A 19,967-nucleotide genomic window follows, 5' to 3' on the forward strand; every position below is an offset into this window, starting at 1 on the left:
GGAAAGCTATCCGGCATGCCTTTATAATAACGGCTGGGATGCCGGATGAAAATTCGGGCGCGAACTTTTACCTCGTCTGTCTCTCGTGTCTTGCTCCTTTCTGTGAGAAATAGAGGTGCTACCGACGGGTGACCCCCTGAGCCGGAGCCGACCATCACGGCGAAGATGCAGAACCTACCGACTTCACTCGCGCTGCTCGTTTTCGTGTCGACTGCGTCAGCTCTGCACATCCGAGGTCGGCCAGCAGATGCCCAAGCTACGCCAGTCGCGCATCTGTCGGATGCAGCAGCGCCGCCCATCATCACTCCGGGTCCCTCTCCGGAACTCTTGGCCGACTTGAAGTTTGCACGCGCAGTGCCGACCATTCCAGCGTGCGCTACTGACTGCGTCGCTTCCGCCGTGACAAAGTCGACGAACTGCAAGCTGGGAGATACCTTGTGCGAATGCAACGCTGCGGACGTCATCAACAAAGGGGCAGCCCCGTGTGTCCAGAGCGCCTGCGGATATGTTGGTGCTGTCCGTAAGTAATCGTCGAGAGCTTGATGTTCATCGTCGGTAAGTTGAAGTTGACGAAGTCTTATAGAGGCTCAGGTGGCGGGTGAGCAGCTGTGTATAAGTGTGCTCGCTGGTCTCATTCCAGGCTCAAGGTCCGAGTCTGCTCCCGAGGCCACTCCTACCGATGAAGGTAACAACGCGCCCAGCCAGTCACCCAGCTCTTCCCCGTCAAAGAATGCCTCATCACCTTCCAACAAAGCGTCCCCAAGCGCCAGCGGCACCTCGTCAGGAGGCTCTGGAGGCTCGTCAGGGGGCTCCGATGAGAGCTCAAACGGAGGTTCGAACAATGGGTCATCAGGAGGATCAGTTTCCGCTGGCTCAGATGGTTCATCAGGTTCTGGAGCTCTCCCCAAAAGCAAAAAGGGACTCTCCGGAGGCGCTATTGCTGGCATTGTCGTTGGCGCTGTGGCCGGTATTGGCCTTGCAGCAGCCGCCATCTGGAAACTCTGCTTCAACAAGGCAAAGGGAGGAAACGCTGCCGCTGGAGGAGACGGAGGGTCGACGGCTGCAGCACCCGCCGTAGCACAGGTTCCTCCCGCTCAGGGCCCTCCCGTCGACCCTACGAAGCTTACATCCACAACGCCGCTCTCGACGCCCAGCGAGTTGTCGACCAACCCCCACACCGTCTCGAGCATATCGCCATTCCAAGGATCTGCTGTTACGACGACGCCTCCGGTACATCCCAATGCGGCTGAGCTGCCTCATAGGTCATATCCCCAACCGCCGGCCGCATATGCGTATCCGCCTCATCCAATGGGACAGGCGTACCATGAGGTGCATGCCCAGCCGCCAGAGATGGCTGGCAGTACGCATTTGCCGCAGGAGCTGCAGGGTGGAGGACCGGTGTATGAAATGGGTCATTGAGCGAATCGTTGAAAATTGATGGATAAATGGGAATATGAAAGGGCTAGCTAATGTATGTAATTCTAACTATGATATCCACGTCTAAGTCAACTATATAAGGGGCCGCAGCGCTCCTCGAAATTATTACAAAGATTATCTCTCAAGCATGTCTAGAACAGCTTGATGGACGACTTCCACCAGGGTCTCTTCTCTTCCTCAGCCGCATGATACCCTTCTTCTTGAACATCATGCTTCCCGACAATATTAAGAAAGACCTCGTTGAGCGTCGTCGGACTGACGCTGTAGTGCGCAACACTAAGGTACCCCTTCTGCTCCTCCAACATGATCAAAAGCCGCCCCCTCGCACTCTCACTCGCATCCGCCGCTCCGGCTCCGGCTCCGGCTCCCGCACCCACCGGCAGCGGCGGCACCGCGGACGAGGGCATCGAGAAGCGCATTTGTCCATGGTACGTCTCCTGCTCGACCTCTGCCGCCGGGAAATTATTCAGCACCCACGCGCGGAGGGAGTCCATTTCGGCGGCGGACGAATGGGGCGCGGTGGCCGCGACGAGGTGGACGTGCAATGTGTCGCCGAAGCGGTGGCGGAGCGTGTCGGTCGATCCGAGGGCGAGCATGCGGCGGGCCATGATGCCTGCGCGGGTGGCCAGCGCGTCGGCCTCTTCCATGCTGTGCGTGGTGAGGAGGATGCTGCGGCCGGGGACGATGGCCTCGAGGGTGCGCCACATGATGCGCTTTGCGGCGGCGTCGAGGCCGGACGAGGGCTCGTCGAGGAGGATCACGGGCGGGTTGCCCGTGAGGGCGATGCCCAGGGAGAGCTTGCGCTTGTTGCCGCCCGAGAGGGTGTGCGCCATGACGTCCGCGTAGGCTTCGAGCCCGACGGCGCGGAGGACGGCGGGCACCTGGTGGTTGACGTCGGCGATGCCGCGCAGGCGGGAGTAGTGGCTGAGGTGCTCGCGGACCGTCATGTTGTCGATGGCGTCGAACTGGGGGCACACGCCGAGCTTGGCCCTGGCGGCGGCGCGGTGCTTGGTGATGGAGACGTTTTCGATGAAGACGTCGCCGCCGTTGCGGCTCGGCGCGATGTCGCCCCGTATCAGGGAGATTGTCGTGGACTTGCCGGCGCCGTTGGGGCCGAGGAGGGCGAATACCTCGCCGTGTTCGACGCCAAAGGTGATGTTGTCGACGGCGGTGTTCTTGCCGAAAGCCTTGGTTAAGTGTACGGCGCGGAGGCCGTCGGATGGGCCGTCTGGATTCTCGACGCGGACGAGCTCTTCTGCGATTTCGGGATCGTCAACCTCCGGGGAGGGCTTTGCCTTCTCAGGGGCGTATCGACCGGCGCCACTTTCGATCCAGATGACGATGGAGAACCAGAAGACGGCCTGTAGGATGAGGTATAGTAGAGGACCGCCGTAGGCAGTCATTGCTGCAGGGTTTGGTTGTAGTTGGTCGTTGTCACACGTCGTCGAGAAGATGTTCTGGCCGACCATCAATGCGCGAACGAGCGAGCCGGTGGGAAAGATGGCGGCAATGACCCAATGTGCGGTGAGGACATTTCGATCAGTGTATGCGGCTGGCGATAAGGTAAGGATGAAGAGGTATGCGATAACATAGATGGCGAAACCGAGTGATTGAACGACGGAAGTCATGGCATAGGTTGCCATTGGACTTGCGCAAATGAGCGAAAAGAGGTAGGAGACGATGATTGTTGTGAGACCGTAGAGGATGAAGATGGGAAATAGATAGGCCCCATGGTACCATGAATTTGAAGACGCGACCAATATCGTGGCCAACAAGATCATGGGAATCAGAATGATGCCAAAGTCGAAGATGACATGCGCAACCCAGACCGGTAGGGTACGAACACCGCTGGAATATTGTAGGCTGCGAACATTCTTGAGCCTCTCGATATTTGGATAGAGACCAAAAAGACCGGGGAAGATGGAGCAGGCAACAGCAAAGTAGACCACGAGTTGGAGTCCTCTACCTGTTGAAGGAGCCACGGGGTAATCGAATTCTCTATATGAAGTGGCAATGGTAGTATTGGCGAGGATCGTGTTGAGAAAGTTCTGGCCCAGCACCGCGGAAAACATGGAAAAATTGTCCGTCTTGAATGCTAACGTTGCGGCTGAGTTGGAGTCGCCGAGCCACAGACCGGCAGGCGTAACGGTCCTCCGGTGTTCCTCAACATACTCCTCCATAGATGTTAGTGAATCCACAAGGTCAACAGTGATGTTGCCAAAGAAAGCAGAGCCGTCATGCCTCCGGGGGGTCGCTGAGCTGGGTAGAACTGGCTTGAATAAGTCTTCCACAGCGGAGCCACCAATCTGAGATGATGGGCCTCCCACAAGATGGGCGGTATCCAAGAGCTTGAAGAAATCATCATTTGATGCATGGCTGCTCCTCTGTGTGGGCGAACAGCCAACCAGCTCATCATTGCGAACAAGGAGCTGTATCACTGCAGCGGCGACGATGGGGACCAAGAAAGCCGCGGCATAAGGAAGCCAATTCGTCTTGAAGACTGTAAAACGCTTTCTCAGAAGCACTCCCGTCTGCTGGATCATGCCAATCTGCCGGCCTGTGAGAAGTGCGAGATCTTCGCTAGCCATGGGTGTATCGCTTGCCACCTTGGAAACCTTTTCGCTGACGACATTGGGTTGCCTCTGGTGGCCATCGCCGTGAACCTCCTCGGCCAAGTGAAGAAAGACGTCCTCAATGGTCGGGCTAGAAATTCCGTACGGTAGCCCTCGAGCCTCCAGAACCCGGATTACTTTGGCAGCCTGGTTCGAAGACGACGACACGTAAGTGACGTTGTTTGTGCCAACCTTTTTCGTGACGCCCTCGATATCGGGTACTTCATTCAAGCTCTTCGGGTTCGGAACATGAATCCGGTAGCCCGCCCCGTAAGTGTCCTTGAGTTGAGCAGAAGAGCCTTCAGCCCTCAGCTTCCCTTTGGACATGATGGCGATGTTGTCGGCAAGCAAGTCTGCTTCATCGAGAAAATGGGTCGTCATGATGATTGTCCGGGAGCCGCGCTCTTTCAGAAGAATGTCCCAGATCTTTCTGCGCGACAGGGGATCGATACCAGAAGAGACCTCATCAACGCAGCAGACAGAGCTTCCGCCAACCAACATCATCCCCAGCTGCAGCTTTCTCTTTTGGCCTCCAGACAGAGTCTTTGACCAAGCGTTTGCCTTTAAGCGGAGTCCGATAGCATCAATCAAAGCTGCAATTTCAGTGTCCGGCGTCTTCCTAAGAGGGTCTTTGATACGGCTGAAGAGCCGGATGTGCTCCTCAACGGTCAGCTCGTCCCAGAGGACGTTTTGCTGGGGAGCATACCCAAGGCCGCCAGACGTATCAACAGAAATGTTCCCACTCGTGAAATCATTGATACCAGCAATCGCATCAAGCGTGGTACTTTTGCCGCTGCCGTTGGCACCAAGCAGTGCTAGGATCTCCCCCCTTTTGGCCGTCAAGGTCAAGTTATCCACAGCCACTACCTCCGGCCTTGGTGGTGAGACGAAGGAGAAGAATTTGCGCAGCAAGCTTGGCTTGTAGATCTTGGTCATGTTCTCAATACGGACCGTTTCTTGGACGCCGCCGGCTGGATTCTGGAGGGCTGTTGATGCTCGTGTTCCTGTGCTCACACCATGTAGAGTCTGCTCGACAAAAGCCGCGGCGAGAGGATATACAATAATCTGGATGATGAAAAAGATCCAATGAACAATACCGGGCAACCTGGACGTGCCGCTCGAAGGGGCGTGTATCAAGTCGGTCGCTTTGGCATCCTGCTCAAACCGAGCAATGTAGATGACGAAGTAGACGAAGTTGCACGGAGTAAAGAGCAAGCTAAGGACGGCGACTGCCGCAGTGCTGGGGTGTGGAACGACCTGGGCCACGATCCCGAGCGCGATCCAGGTGACAGAAGTGGCTACCCCTGAAAGCTGAGCCTTTTTGAAGAACGATGCTCCGAGAAGCGACATGGAAGTGATGGCGACGCCGCCGAGAATGAAGAAGACGATCAAGATGCCAAAGCTCGTATTTGTCCAAATGAGGGTTCTTGCAACAATCGAAGCGACAATCCAACCTGGCATGTAGGTGATGGTAAAGGCGTGGTGATTGGAGATGAGCCTGGCAAATTGGCGATGCCAGCCTTGGCGAGTGGGCATCATGGCATCGATCAGCTGGGACATGCCTTTTTCTCTCTCCGTAGCAATGAAACCGGGCATGTGGTAGCACACCCCAATCAGGCCAATGATCAAAGTCACACTGAGGTATTTGATGAAGGAACTCTGGTACTTCCGCCGCACCTCAGCCTGGTGTTCATCCTCGGTCAGTTCGGTATAGGGGTACTGCTGCGTCGTTTCGGGAAAAGAGGAGCCCGACTTGAGACCAGCAATGGCAGCGTCAACAGCTCGCTGGAGTGGCAGCGCGTATATCTGAGCGTCGTTATTGCCCTTGTCCGTCCGAAAGCCGTTCCCGAGACCAGCATCAGCTCGCAAGGTGTAGTTCCAGAAGCCATCGCTGCCTTCGTCGGGGGAAGAGTAAAACACCACAGCGCCGAAGCAGTTGGAAGTGCCGCGGATAGTACCTCGGCATATATATCCCAAGTCGGATTCGTCTTGTATGGTTGTCGCATTCTTGCCCCCTCCGTTGACAGTATCGGAAAGAGAATCGATGACACGCTCTATGTCGCCGCCAGTGTGGCCGCTGTTGACAAAGACGACGGTGTCTCGGCCGCCATCGGCCTTGGAGAGGGCAGTCTGGAGAGAGAAGATGTCGGCTGGAGAGCCAATACCAAACTTGTCGTTGGGCTGGGTGAACTTTTGGCCAATGCCAATATAGAGAGTGAGGACGATGGGAAGCACGAGGGCGCTGTGGATGGCCGAGGCGATGTGACGCGTGATGATGATCCTGAGCGTCTTCTCAGTCAAGGCCCAGATCTGGGTGTAGAGGGCCATGGTGGGCAGAGAAGGGGGATGCCCTTGTAGCTTGGATGGTGGTTTGGTGTCTACCATCCAGAGCTGGAATTGCCTGTATGACGACGGTGGTGACGGGTAGTGAAAGTTGTCAACAGTCCTGCTATGAGAATTGGTGGTAGAAGAAAGACTTGGTTGAATTAGCCATATGTTCGACATACAAAGGAAGCATCATGGAAGGGAGGCTAGCTTTAAATACCATTGAAAGCAATGCTTCCATCCCATCGTCTCAGCCTTGAAGGAACTAGCCTGCACATGGTCGTAACGGCCGCCATGACGGATAGCATTGATCTGCGCGTAGGCAGACAGGGATCAAGCGCGTGGGTTGCATCTCGCTTCGGTCGGGTCTCGCACTTGTGAGGCCTGGATTGCCGGAGAGAGGCAAAGGGGAAATGAAAGAATGCTGCGCCATGATGTCCCAAGGTGGGAGAAGTTGGTGTTGTCAGTGGCTGGCAGTGAAGGCAGCGATAGGATCCAGAGCTCCAGCTGCCCTGAAAGCCCCGTAGGATCCCCCTGTCATAGGGCACTTGCTGAACCCACTCGCTAACCTTGGCGAGCTAGCAGCGCCAGGTTTGGCCCGCAACGGTCTAAGGTGGTGGGCGGGACACAGCTTGAGAGCCGGCTGTGGGGCTGGTGCTGGTGGGCGCCACGTACTTCCCGAATGGGGGCAGGAACATGGGAACCTTCAGACTTGAAGCAACAACAATTGGCTGATGGCTTGATGCTCAATCAATCAGTTAATACATCGTGACCAAAACGAATCCTTCAAAGTCATGTTCGCGTCTTTATGCCCACTTGATCTCAGTTCGCAAGTACCAACCATCTACTTCTGCACAGCCGTAATCAAAGGCACTACATGATCAAGCAGTCACCAAGTCCATAGGTACCACAGCCTCAACACCAAACCACCACCAAAGCCTCACCACGGCACCAACCAGCACCTCCGTCGAATTCCCGAGCTTTTACGAGCAATACGGCACCCAAGCCAAAAGCAACCCAAAGACCAAAGCCTAAATCCTGGACTCCTTTGACTCCCCTAGCGCCGATCCTCTGAAACGTGGGCCAAAGACAGTCCGCACTAACAGCCGAAGCTGAGCAGCGCCAAGCGCTTCTTTTGCGGTCGAATACGCGCAATACGGCACATGTACCCAAACGAGGGAGCCGTGGGGAGATTGATGTGATTGGCTGGCGTGCATGAAATGAGCTCTATCTTGGCACTTCGAGACTCTGATGGTCCGTCAGGCATTTCGGCTTGATTACGTATGCGCATGTTGAGATTTATAGTCGGAGTGATTGAGCATGACTCGAAAGGAGAGGGGGAATGTAGCATCTCTGCAAGAGGCAGTCGTTTCGAAGGCGGCATGTCTGTCAAGCGCCATTGTTCTAGGGAACCCTTAATTTGCCATCACGGCGGTAGGTAATCATGCATGTGCGACGACATGCCTTTTACTACTTATCATGACGCGGACGCTTGGTGTTGACACAAGTGTTCAGGAGTGGACGCCGCTTGACGCGCATTCTGGTTCTTACAAGATTTCTCCTCGGATGCCGTACCCGACTTGTCACAACACATTCCATTCAACAAGGCCCCAAGATACAATCACTCATGAACTTCAACGCCGCATCTCTCGAGCACTGGAGCATATCGTATACGGAAATGTCCTACCTTTCTCGTCATCAGATATATCGAGACTCGCAATCATCGACTCCAGCTCCAAGACAACCATCTCGTAGATGGCCTCCTGGAGCCGGGGCTTCTTCAAGTCCTTGCCGTACCCGAAATCGCAGTCGAGGACTTTCTGCGTCAACTCCTGATATACAGGCCCCAAGTAACACGGCTGCGATGCTAACCGACGGACCCCCTCAATGTCGTTGTGGTCGATACGCTCCCACCTCCCAATCGCCAGCAGAGCGGCCCCCAAGCTGTACAGCGTGATGTTTCGCACCCCGTGCTTGTATTGTGCCTCTTCAAAAGACTGTGCGAGGTTGGCGGGCGACTCGACGTCCATTATAGACATGGAACCTCCAGGCTCAGGCTTGCTGTGAATCAACTCTACGCCAAAATGCAGCGTCTGGAGCGACGTTGTTAAATCTTCTCCTTGTCTGAAGAAGCCAAGGTCTCGAAAACTCCAGGCTTCATTGAGCCACGGTGTTGAATTGAACTTGAGCACCGCAGAAACGAGCCGGTGAGCTAATTGCAGCTGGTCCACGACGGTCAGTCTGGTGCTGGCAGGCTGGCCGAATGCTTCATCCATCAGCATCACATTGTCGGGGACGAAGTTGCCGCAATAGGAGCTTGAGCAGGGGAAGAAGCAGTGGCGAAAGCCTTCCTGCATGCAGCTATCGATATGCACTAGACCCTCTGCCTTGCACATGATATCTGCAGTCGAGCAGCGCCTTGAGAGTTCGCGACAGAAGTGCCCTGTAAGCTGCAGGTCGTCGGTCGAAACAACTGTCGATTCTGTAGGAGCTGTAGAGGCGTAGGACGCCGATTCTGCGTCGCTGCTAATATCAGAGCCACCGCCGACGCTGGAGAATCTGACCCTTTGGCGCTTTCGCCGGTCGTTCTGTAAGCTGTCCGCCTCCGAAGCTGGACTCAATAATCCTGCGCTGGACCATGCGATGGAGTCTCTGGTCCTCGAACGGACTTCGAGTCTTGTCAATGTCGTCTGTAAAAGGGCTCTCTGCTGCATCTCACCACCATAGCATAGGATGGCAATCTCCATCTGCACATCAGTCTCTGCTTTGGCGTTCAGGAAGAGTCTGACAAAGTGTCCCAGATGCGGCGCCTGAGTGCTCGACCAAGCCGTCCTCAATGCCTCATGGAGAGCTTTTGAGGCTCTTCTTATGGCTCCATATGCCCCAAACTCCTGAGGTAATCTGCCCCCTCTCGCAGAAGACTTTCTTGCAGTATAACGCACTGGTTTTTGGAGTTGGCTGACTTGTTCTCGGAGACGCCTGATTCCGCCGTTGGACTGTTCGAGACGGTCGATTTGATCTTCGAACGACTTTTTCTCGAACGTAATCGTAACCCGCTTTCTCAGCTTGCGAATGGAGTCTTTCAGTGGTTTCCGCTTGAATTGCTCATCCTTGAGTGTAGAGCTGGGTTAACAGCTGCGCCCGCGACCATAACTGACCAGAGGAAGTCATATTCTCACCCGTTTCTGCTCTTCTTCCAAAGGTGTGAAGCACTGGAACGCTCTGTGCAGCGCTCCCATACTCTCCCTGATGTCGTTGACAATGTCAATCAGCGACGTTGTATTTCTCCCCATTACTGCTTCAAGCTGCTTTTCGAGGCTATGTGCTTTCCACTGATCGTGTGCGGGATCCTTCATCATGTCCTTGATGACATCTTGGTCCTGCAAGACCAGCCGCAGGACCAGCTCAACTTCATTAAGGAAGTAGTCTCGCTGGGCTCCAAACTTTTTCCGTATCCTTTCAACTTCGGCGGAGTAGTGGCAAAAGATCTTGAACTTGACCCGGACTGATTTGTATACGTTGACAGCGTTCCCAACCATGGGCAAGATTCCGAGCGTTAGGGATACCGGATCCATTTCGTAAACGAGGCGCCGATGCTGCTAATCGTCGCATGTAAGCCAAGGTCAAGAAAGGGTGAATCGTTGGAGCCTGCTCAAGCGCATTCGTCGAGTAGAAGATAGGAACAGTAAATATCACGCCCTCCAATTCCAAGTGTCTTCACGCGAGAGAGGCGGAGCAGAGCGTGCATGACGCTGCTCAGCCTTGAAATCCTCCAAATCCGCCCAATATGCAGCCGAGCCCTGCACAAGGCCCCTGAACAGAACTCATTGGTGCATTCACGCGATCAACGTGTCTGGTAGCACGCCTCCGCACCATCATCTGTGGCTGTGTGAGGCTCGAGGCCGACGTCGATGTCGCTTCTCCTGGGGTTCGTTTCGGTGCCGCCACACTTTCCATCTTTCTGCTGAACTTGAGATAACAAATGCGTAAAGCAGCTCTTTGTTTGAGAGATTCTCCAGATTAATGGTGGTTTTGTCTTCTTCTCCTTTTCACTTCTGCGGTCCCGCCGAAATGAGGCACAATGGCAGGTTTTCTTCCACCTCAAGCTGACTGTGACCCCGTCCAAAATATCCTGGAATGGCAGTCGCAGCAGTTGCAGGTGCAGCGCAGCGATTACGTCGAGGAAGCTGCCGACCACAACGTGATTGCCAGCTTTTCTGCGAGCCTGTTGTCGCTCTTCAAAGCAATCATTCCGGCGCTTTCAGAACAGAAACAAGCCAAGGTTCCCCAAACTGCTCGCATCAGCCTCGAGCGCAGTTGCAGTGCTTTGATCCTGTGGTCCGACGGCTACGGGATCGCAGAGGGTCGCCTGAACGACACCTTTAACCGATCACGAAAACTTCGCTATACGGCTCTGAAGAATTTGCTGCATATTGGCCGCGTGCTTGTCGAAAGTATGTCGCTTACCTTCATTACTTGCACATTGGTGGATAATGAACAGACCTGACATGATATTTCAATATCGTCTATAGGATTGGTCCCTCTGGTCCATGTGGCTGAGAAACTCCAAGCGTTATGCTCCAGCGTCGAGTCCAATATTGAAGAGGCAGCTGGTATTATAGCTGAAGGGTCTAGCCGACAGAGCGATGACTCCTCGAGCGATGCGGCCTCTGACTTCTCAAATGATGACATTCATGAGATTGCGGAGGACCTCAAGACTGACACGCTCATTCTATCGAGCCTCGACCCCTTGCTCAAATACCCAATCTTCGATAGTCAGTTACAAGATGCCGCCGATGGCCTCGCTATTTCTACCTGGAGTCCTGAGAAGCTCTTTTCAGACAGGATCGAACGCAGATTCCCTTCAGCAGCCACGCCCCTTGCCTCACGCCTAGGGAGGGCGAATTATGAACGCTATCTACGGTGCCAAGCGACGAGAGACGCCCAAGAGAGAGAAGAGCCTCTACCTTTGATGAACCGGGAAGGGCAAGACCACGCAGGTACAATCAGTGCCGACAGCAAATTTCAAGACTCTGGAGTCGGCACATCCCTAGGCGCATCTCTCGCACTCACTGTATCCTACGCGGAAACCACAATGAGTTACAGCCACGACGGCCAGTCGGTTCGAATACCACCGCTGCCAAAGGAAGCCAAGCTGGGCATTCCTTTCTCTTGTATTGCCTGTGGTCGCACGATAGTCATCACCAACAATTCTGGGTGGAAGTAAGAAGCCCTAGCCTCGAGGGTCGTAGACAGACTGACTCATCGTCTCTTAGACGGCATGTTTATCTCGATCTTCGACCGTACATGTGCTTAGACATGTCTTGCCCGTATAGCAGCACCACATTTGAAAGTCGTGAGAACTGGATTGGCCATTTGGCACTGGATCACGAGATGGAGCCCCAGTGGAAATCTACTCAGTGTGTTCTCTGCAAAGAGCAAACAGGGAGCGGAAAGATGGCCGTCACCATGCATCTTTCTAGACACCTCGAAGAGATTTCGCTGTCAGCACTACCCATCGAGATCGCCTCAAACGCTGCGTCCGAGGATACTTCGGAGCTTACTGATATCAGCTTCCTCAGTGAGTTCGATTATGGGGGGAGCGATAGAGGCCGGGGGCCGCTTTCCCCTGCGGTCGGTGCAACAGAAACTGAGAATAGCCACAACGTACAAGGTTCCCACGACCTCGATAGTTTAAATCCCCATATCGAGAAGGAAGTCCTCGGCACGCCTTCGGACGACGAACTCCTACGCCTTGCCGCCGCGCAAGGTGATGCCGAAACTGTAGCACGGATCTTGCAGGTTAAGGACAGCTTTGGTGACCCCGAGCTTATGGTAGCTGCGGCAAGACACGGGCATGATCTGATACTCCAGCTGCTTCTGAGTTTCGACGGTGCCAACCCAGACCCTTCCCCGGTACTGACAGACCATGAGTCTTCGACTCCGATGCTGGCCGCCATCGGCCAGCCTAATATCAAGATCATCGAGATACTTTTGGAGCAGAAAGGCTTTAACCCCACGCGGACTTTCAAAGGCGAGACGTACCATGAGATTGCCCGCCGCCGGCAAGGACCTAATTGGGAAATGGAAGAGCATATTTTAAGAACCGCCTACAATGACTATAAGAGAACGCACACTAGCTTGGGTGAGGAGAAGTTGCCTGGTACTAACACTGGAGCAGATCATAACCATCCTGAAGAGGCCCATGCCAATGAAGGTCTTCCGTCTCAAGATCTGGGCACGAATGCTTCATTCATACCTGAAAGCTCATCGGCCACAGAGAAAGCAAAGGTACGACTAGCGGAGCCCTCATGGCGGCGAGCCGTGGCATCTCATCTATTAAAAACCTTCTGTCAGGACTACCATGAATTTCTCGCCACGGCGAAAGCCTATTTAAAAGACCAGCCGAATAAGTACACCGGACTTCTCAATATTCTGGCGGTAATATTGCGCGGCTCGTGCCGACGGTGCCTTCTGAGAAAGGAAAGTATACTCCCCATAGAGCGATTCTCTCGATTTTTCTATATTCTTATATATAATCATATATTGTTACTATTTCCAAGTGCAATGTCTAACTGGTTAAATAGACGAGATGCAATTCTAAATTTCCTAGTCCATGCCCGACATGCCACTCCAAGCAAGTTCCTTGCGTTGTTACGGCCCCCAGGCAATCCACCAAGCACTGGTAAGTTGGAACAACACAAGCACCAAAATGAAGCATGCATAGCTCATCGTGAACTCCGTCAGCGATGTATACCAAGTCGTTTCGGACGTTGGCCTCCTGTTCGAAGGGTATCCTTCCTTTGTTACGCAGGGGCTCAACAGTCTCCACCTCCCCCAGGGATACCGGATCGAGGCGGTCGACCATTCAAGGGTTCGGTTTTTCGCGCCCAATGCGGAGCCGGTCATTATCCAAGCGGGTGAAGCAACACAACCAAAAAGCTCGCAAAGATCTAAGTTCATTGGTGACGATCTGCTCCTGAGCTCCTCAAATCCTCGTGTGCTTAAGAGCGAGACCGAAACAATCGAAAGCTGGATGACCAAAGTCCAGGTAGGTTCATCAGTCAGGCATGCTAAGGTCCGAATTCCATACGTTAACTCGTTCTCCCTAGACTCTATCAAACAGCCCTCGTTTATACGAACAATTTCTTAAGCTTCCCCTGGATACGCAGGATGACGCTACGACCACCCTGGACTCCTCTGTGACTGCCAAGGAGGTGTTTGGCGTAGTCGTGGATTTTATTGACGAATTTCGAACTCTCATAGCTGAGGGAGAGCTCGAACTCGACGAATCGGACTTGAAGAGAGTCCTAAGTGCTGCTAAAGCTGTTCAGAGGAGCCTTTCGGAGATTCCCATAAACAGAGGAGAGGGAAGTCAGGGGTCAGAGGAGGCTGCCGAGGTGGATAACAAGGGCAAGGCCTCTGATTCGACTCAGATGCTATGCTCCATCTGCCATGAAGCTGGCTCTGCCAATATGATACAATGCGACAATACCGATGTAAGTCTCTTTTCACGCTTCTTCAACCAGCAGACGTCCCTTTGGACATACATATCTCTAACAACTCACCAGAGCTGCCGAGGAAAGTGGTTCCATCTGGTCTGCGTCAGCCTTCCTGCAGCAACAGCAAACTGGCGATGCCCTGATTGCCGTAACTGCGTTGATATCGCAGAGGCAGAGAAAGCCAATCAAGGAAAGTCGGGCAAGGGAAAGCATATTCCGTCTTTTGGCAGGATCAACTATCCTCAACCTAATCCGGACATTTATATTTGGCCGCCCGACTCGTATGGTTCCGTCGACGCACTGCCGGAGGAGGCGCCGTCTTCAAATGTTCCGCCGACAGTACCTAGTCCATCAGCTTCCAAGGGTGCTTATGCTGATGATGATGAGGATGCTAGCCCTAGTAGGTTCATCGTTCATGTGTCAAGCCGGTATTGACTCGCAATTTTGATGCTAATTGGACTCGTACGCATAGCTGTGAAGGAGATGCCCAACTCTCTCAGCACGCCCCGGGCTCGTACGTCGTCGTTTGTGCCTCCTGGTTCCAGTCGCCTACGCGAGGTTACCACATACGATACAGACGAACACTCGCCAAGTCATGACCCCTCAGCTCATGGATCAGAAGATGTCCAACCAGCAGGTGCAGAATCCGACGCCGAGCTCCGCTGAGGCTTTACGTCTATGACACGGCCGTCCCAGGGAGACTTTCATAGAGCTCAGTCACGAGATGTGTTCGCGGCAACAAGAGTCAAGGAGGGACCAGGCCCTGTTGCGGACGATGTAAGAGACGGAATTGTTGACAAGAACAAGGGAAGAAGCTCGGCAAGAAGATTGACAGAGCGGTAAAGGGAACATGGATTTTCTTGACGCCTGTAGTGGGCGCCTTGAGAGGTTATTTGTCTGGCGAATACCATCGACCGGATGCCATTTTTGGATAGTCCATTTCCATAGTATCGAATGATTCCAAACCCTGATCCTCAGGGATAGCTCTCTTCCAAGCGAGAGAGATGTCAGGTAGCATCTGGAGATGCGATTGACATCAACGTCGACGATCCACGAGCGAGCAGAATCCGATTGCTGAACTCTACGGTTGGGACAACCGAAGAGGTCCGACCTTTGGTGGAGTCGATTGATGTAAGTTTTTGATTGATTCCATTCACGATTCTTCTCGTTTCGTTTCATTGCGCAGAATTATCAAGATTCTACTCGCTAGCTGGATGCTGTGATACGAGGACCCCTATGACGTCAAGTTTAAACCCGAGATGAGTCCGGTCTTGTGCATCTGTTTGTCAGCACATCTGGGTGTTCCTACTAAAGAAAAAGAAAAGTCAGAAGTGAGATGTTGGAGCTTGGAGCTTCTTGCCGTAGGGAGGCAATGCTGAGCGAGCGTCAAGTTGTAAGAATCAATAGCCTGGAAATGCTTGAAGCTTTTGTTTGTGTTGAGATGACATGTTTTGTTGAGGTAGACGAAGGTTATGGTTGTATTGGGATAGTTGGGGACGAGATGGTGGTGTAGGTTGGCGCATCCGGGCTGGGTGACGGAGATAGTCGGTGAACGACACGTCCTATTCCAAAGAGCTGATTCAGGACATTTGCTCCATGCGGAATAGCCAGTCTTCCCTCCAACTGCCATCGATCCAGATACAGTAGGTATGTATGCCGGACCCTCTCGCCGCCGCAAGCCCGCATCCAACAGGATTGTGCTAAAGGCAACTCTTCCCGTTCAATGGGTGGGTAAATCGCTGGGCGTTGCCGTTCCCAGTTCTAGTTTCTCCTTTGGCTTAATACTGGGTCCTGAACGTGCCGGGTTTTGCGAGATTGTGAGTGAATGATATGATAAGACGAACATGCCAGAACAAGGCTGGGAGGTGAGAAAAATTATCATGGTGGGTTTGGAATTGTGGCGACGACGTGCGATTGACATTGGTCATTTAGTAATGGTCACTCGAACGGAGAATTCTATCCATCTCCGATTTGCAAGTTTGACAGGGGAGAGATGGAAGGGATTTTGGGTTGGATCTGTGGGATATAAACGGGGGAATGTCCTCCTCTGCTTTGCATGTAGACTTCAATTGAGTCTCCAAACAACGGCTTCGACAACATTGTGACAGCTCCTTCTCCTGAGAATTGAAGTTGAAGTTCTCGCCATGGAGGCATATCGTCAATATCACTCCCTGGGAACGCGCCTACAAGCACAACTCGAACGAAATCGAACCCGCACCACCACCGACAACACCAACACCACCCAACCTCCCCCTCCAAACCAAACAACCATCAACGACGACATCGAAGCATCATCACCAAACGCCACCGACATCGAAGATGACTCCTCCTCCCCGCCGCTCGACCACTCCCTCAGCAAAATCGGCACGAACCTCGCCATCGCGCTCACCGGCATCGTACACAAACCACACCCTTCCTCGACAGACGGCCGTAAGGTCTTTGTCGTCGGCTTCGAGGGTCCCCACGATCCATTGAGTCCGCGGAATTGGTCGCTTACGAAGAGGATGCTGTGTACGATCAATGTCGGGTTCATTGCGCTGGTGGTGGGAATGGCGGCGTCGATAGATTCGGCGGTGATTAAGAGGGCGGCGGAGGAGTTTGGGGTGAGCGATGTTGCGGAGGCTCTCGCGACGGGCTTGGTAAGTTGTCCAATCCCATTTGGTCTTCAAACGGCACATAAGAAGCGGTTGTCTAACACTTGGCTGGATGAATAGTTTCTTGCGGGCTTTGGCTTTGGCGCCCTGATTGCTGGTCCCCTGTCGGAAACAGTCGGGCGGAACCCCGTCTACTTTGGGTCGCTGGCGATATACATGCTCTTCCTCATGGGAGCGGGACTGTCAAAGTCGCTGGGAGGACAGCTCGTGTGTCGCTTCTTTGCGGGATTCTTTGGGGAGTCACCTTTGTCGACTGTTGGTGGTTCGATTAGCGATCTGTGGGATCCCATGAACCGCCTGGTTGCGTTTCCCATCTTTGCAGGTAAGTCTAGCTATACTTTACAATAATCCCTGAAATGGGCACTGATTTGGAACTTGAACAATAGCTACTGGATTAATGGGACCAGTCCTGGGCCCCGTCGTTGGCGGCTGGATCTCGCAAGCACACGACATTTCATGGCGATGGACCGAATGGGTCACCATCATCGTGTCCGGAGCTCTTCTCATCTCGCTGCTCCTCTTCCAGCCCGAGACATATGAACCCATCCTCCTACAATGGAAAGCGAGTCACCTCCGTCGTTTGACCAACGACAACCGCTACGTCTCTGCCGCCGAAATCGAGCACGTCACGTTCCGCGCTCGCATGATGACCGCCGTCAAGAGGCCCTTTATCATGACCATCCAGGAACCCACCATCATGCTCTGGACAGGCTATCTCACCGTCGTCTACCTCATGCTCTTCGGCTTCCTAGACGGCTACACGTTCGTCTTCCAAGAGACGTACAACCTCTCAGACGGCATCACCGGCACCATCTTCGTCGGCATCGGCATCGGTCTCGTCCTCTCCTCGGCGCTGCTCACCCCGCTCCTCTACAGATGGGCAAAGCAAGAGATTCTCAAGATCCAAACCTCGGAACCCGCCCGCATCCCGCCCGAGTTCTTCCTCTGGTACGCCCTCATCGGCGCCCCCGCCATTCCCATCTCCTTCTTCTGGATGGGCTGGACGGCGTACCCGCACGTCAGCATCTGGTCCCCCATTCTCGCCTCCGTGCTCTTCGGATTCGGAATATTGTCTGTGTTCGTGTCGACGTACATGTATCTTATTGATACGTATGAGGTGTATGCGGCGAGTGCGCTGACGATGATCACGCTGGTGCGGTATGTGGCTTCGGGGGGCATGATTGAGATTTCGATTCCGATGTATAAGAATTTGGGGATCCATTGGGCTTTGACCATGTTGGGGCTTATTGCGCTGGTGTTTACGGCGGTGCCATATGCGTTTTACAAGTTTGGGCCTTGGATTCGGTCCAAGAGTCGGTTTGCGAAGCCGAAATAGAAGGAAACATGGTGAGAAACTCCCAAGAAAGGGGTATGATTATGGCCTGAATGACTGGATATGGACTAGAAACAGAATTAGAGACTTGAGATGCGTGCATTCGCATAGAATCATGAGAACATGCTGATGCATGCAGTTTTGTAAACAGCTGCATATATGAGTGGCGGACCCCAATAGACACTTGCATTCTCAATCCTCATAAGTCTCCTCGTACTCCTCCTCATACTCTTCCCTAGCCTCCTCCAGCTCCTCATAATCACTGCTGCTGGCGTCTGAGTCCTGAACATCGGCAAGCGCTTCCTCGTACTCCTCTCGCGCCTCCTGAACCGACTCCCGATCGCTCGAGGACACGGAGTTGCCGTCTTCGTCCGTTGCTGGGAGCACAGCGGGCGGGCCACTGCTGTAGTCGTTGTATTCGTTGTTGTATTCATTGATGATTACCGGCTGTGGCGCATAATGCGGTCTCTCTTCGTCACTGCTACTATCGTCTTCCAGGGCGTGATGCAATAGGGCACCGCCAACGAGACCGGCGGCGACACCGCCCGCGGCTCCGAGAAGCATACCGCTGCTCCCAGACGACTTTTTCTTCTTCTTTTCTTCACCATGGCCACCATATTCGCCATGACCGCCGTATTCCCCTGCAGGGGCCCCGTAGCCAGCCGGGGGCATAGGCGGTGCGCCATACGATGCAGATGGAGGAGGTCCTGGAGGAGCCGAATAGCCTCCCGGCGTGTGCCCGTACGGCACGGCCGGGGGATACGGCGAGTGGCTGCTGCCCCGAGAGTCCTCGCTCGGGTACGTCTCCATGGGCGGTCGTGGAGGGGGCGCAACGTAGCCGGGGGCCTCCCACTGGGTCACGCCGGTCTCCTGGTTGGCGTAGTACCATCGCTGGCGGCTCTGGTCAAAGAGGGGGATCCAGCCCTGGGGGAGAGGCGGCTTGTCAGAGGGAGGCTGGTAGGTTGGCTGAGGCGGGGAGGCGTAGAACTGCGCAGGAGGGGCATCATCTCGATTGGCGGAGTGGTAGCCATAGTCGCCGTGCTGTCCTGAGGCTGGTCTGAATCAGTCCTAGACTCCAATAGTAGTCGAACTGGCTCTCCATGTTATGGATGACTTACCAGGAGGAGGGGACTGATGGGACTGAGATCCCCCGAGTCCGAGCTCACCAAACTGGCCCGAGAGATTGTCAACGTATGACATTGTGGGAGTCAACTGGCGCAGATGCAATCCGTTTGCTGGAAGGATTAGGCCAAGCCGCGCGAACGAGAGAATAGGGTTGCGGTATGGCGGGCAAATGGTCTAGATATCTATATCCGGAGGAAGCAGACAGACAAAGAAAGTGATGGATGCGCAATCCCGAAGATGGACGCAGAGTCGTCAAATGATTGGATGTCGGATTGTATGCAGATGTGTACATGCAAGGTGGACGGGGCCTGCAGACAGCACGAGGCGCAGGCACATGCAGGCGGTGATGGGGTGGGTGGTTCAGTGGGCAGAATCTTGTGCAGCTACACCAGCCGACATTTGTACTTGGACCGAACCTCTCTCAAATGGCGGCCGAGATGCCGGCACGTAAATTCATTGTTCTCCAGTGCAGTGTTTGTGGCTTGCTCGCCATAGTCAGTCACACGGCCCGTACCGAACGCGCCATTTTCTGGCTCCTCCAAGGCATCGTCGATGACTTCAATCTGCAGGTGGTTGTTGATTGTTGGGTAAATCAGATAATAGTACATGGAGAGTCTTACTGCAGAGCAAGGGGCTGGTATGGACAAGTCATCTGTCAACGACGGGCAACAATTCCCACAAGCTGTCCCCATAGCTCGCAAGATACAAACTTACAGAGCACATTAAAGACTACCAAGGTCACTGGGATGCAGCATATGGTGATGTTCCCTACATGTAGGGTTGAAGCGATGGATGCAAACAGCGGCCGGTGTGTGTAACGAATACAGTGAGGTTGCATCCATCTCACTGTCGCCAGTTCAGCATGCCAAGTCATTTGATACAGCAGAGCGGAATATCAGATGATTTTTCGATTGGAGGCCCCTCGAAAATCACAGCCAAGACCTTGTCACCGGTCCATCAATCAATGGAAAAGGCATTG

General features: G+C 53.9%; 7 protein-coding genes across 7 annotated transcripts; 3 read left to right on the top strand and 4 right to left on the bottom strand.

The window, feature by feature from the left end:
• Positions 1–165: 165 nt before the first annotated feature.
• Positions 166–1,419, top strand: CCMA1212_006729 (uncharacterized protein; the record flags this gene model as incomplete). The annotated part of the gene is made up of 2 exons (XM_073703932.1): positions 166–520; positions 584–1,419. The coding sequence occupies 2 exons, from the start codon at positions 166–168 to the stop codon at positions 1,417–1,419; spliced, it is 1,191 nt and encodes a 396-aa protein (XP_073557303.1).
• A 149-nt stretch (positions 1,420–1,568) lies between these two features.
• CCMA1212_006730 (ATP-binding cassette sub-family A member 3) lies at positions 1,569–6,377 on the bottom strand (the record flags this gene model as incomplete). The annotated part of the gene is made up of 1 exon (XM_073703933.1): positions 1,569–6,377. The coding sequence occupies one exon, from the start codon at positions 6,375–6,377 to the stop codon at positions 1,569–1,571; it is 4,809 nt and encodes a 1,602-aa protein (XP_073557529.1).
• A 1,631-nt stretch (positions 6,378–8,008) lies between these two features.
• CCMA1212_006731 (uncharacterized protein) lies at positions 8,009–9,949 on the bottom strand (the record flags this gene model as incomplete). The annotated part of the gene is made up of 2 exons (XM_073703934.1): positions 8,009–9,484; positions 9,554–9,949. The coding sequence occupies 2 exons, from the start codon at positions 9,947–9,949 to the stop codon at positions 8,009–8,011; spliced, it is 1,872 nt and encodes a 623-aa protein (XP_073557530.1).
• A 506-nt stretch (positions 9,950–10,455) lies between these two features.
• Positions 10,456–14,542, top strand: CCMA1212_006732 (uncharacterized protein; the record flags this gene model as incomplete). Its single annotated transcript, XM_073703935.1, has 7 exons — positions 10,456–10,828; positions 10,907–11,597; positions 11,651–12,815; positions 13,102–13,425; positions 13,487–13,873; positions 13,946–14,276; positions 14,349–14,542. 7 exons carry the CDS (start codon positions 10,456–10,458, stop codon positions 14,540–14,542), a joined length of 3,465 nt encoding a protein of 1,154 aa, XP_073557531.1.
• Positions 14,543–16,020: 1,478 nt separating this feature from the next.
• On the top strand, positions 16,021–17,866 carry CCMA1212_006733 (putative efflux pump kojT; the record flags this gene model as incomplete). The annotated part of the gene is made up of 3 exons (XM_073703936.1): positions 16,021–16,515; positions 16,591–16,852; positions 16,917–17,866. 3 exons carry the CDS (start codon positions 16,021–16,023, stop codon positions 17,864–17,866), a joined length of 1,707 nt encoding a protein of 568 aa, XP_073557532.1.
• A 189-nt stretch (positions 17,867–18,055) lies between these two features.
• On the bottom strand, positions 18,056–19,098 carry CCMA1212_006734 (uncharacterized protein; the record flags this gene model as incomplete). Its single annotated transcript, XM_073703937.1, has 2 exons — positions 18,982–19,098; positions 18,056–18,909 (listed from the first exon to the last, which is right to left on the bottom strand). The coding sequence occupies exons 1-2, from the start codon at positions 19,061–19,063 to the stop codon at positions 18,056–18,058; spliced, it is 936 nt and encodes a 311-aa protein (XP_073557533.1). The 5' UTR covers positions 19,064–19,098.
• A 273-nt stretch (positions 19,099–19,371) lies between these two features.
• Positions 19,372–19,596, bottom strand: CCMA1212_006735 (uncharacterized protein; the record flags this gene model as incomplete). Its single annotated transcript, XM_073703938.1, has 1 exon — positions 19,372–19,596. One exon carries the CDS (start codon positions 19,594–19,596, stop codon positions 19,372–19,374), a length of 225 nt encoding a protein of 74 aa, XP_073557534.1.
• Positions 19,597–19,967: the final 371 nt, after the last annotated feature.

The sequence above is a fragment of the Trichoderma ghanense genome (genome assembly GCF_004382785.1).
Source record: "Trichoderma ghanense strain CCMA-1212 chromosome Unknown scaffold_8, whole genome shotgun sequence".
In the NCBI taxonomy this organism is placed as follows: Eukaryota; Fungi; Ascomycota; class Sordariomycetes; order Hypocreales; family Hypocreaceae; genus Trichoderma; species Trichoderma ghanense.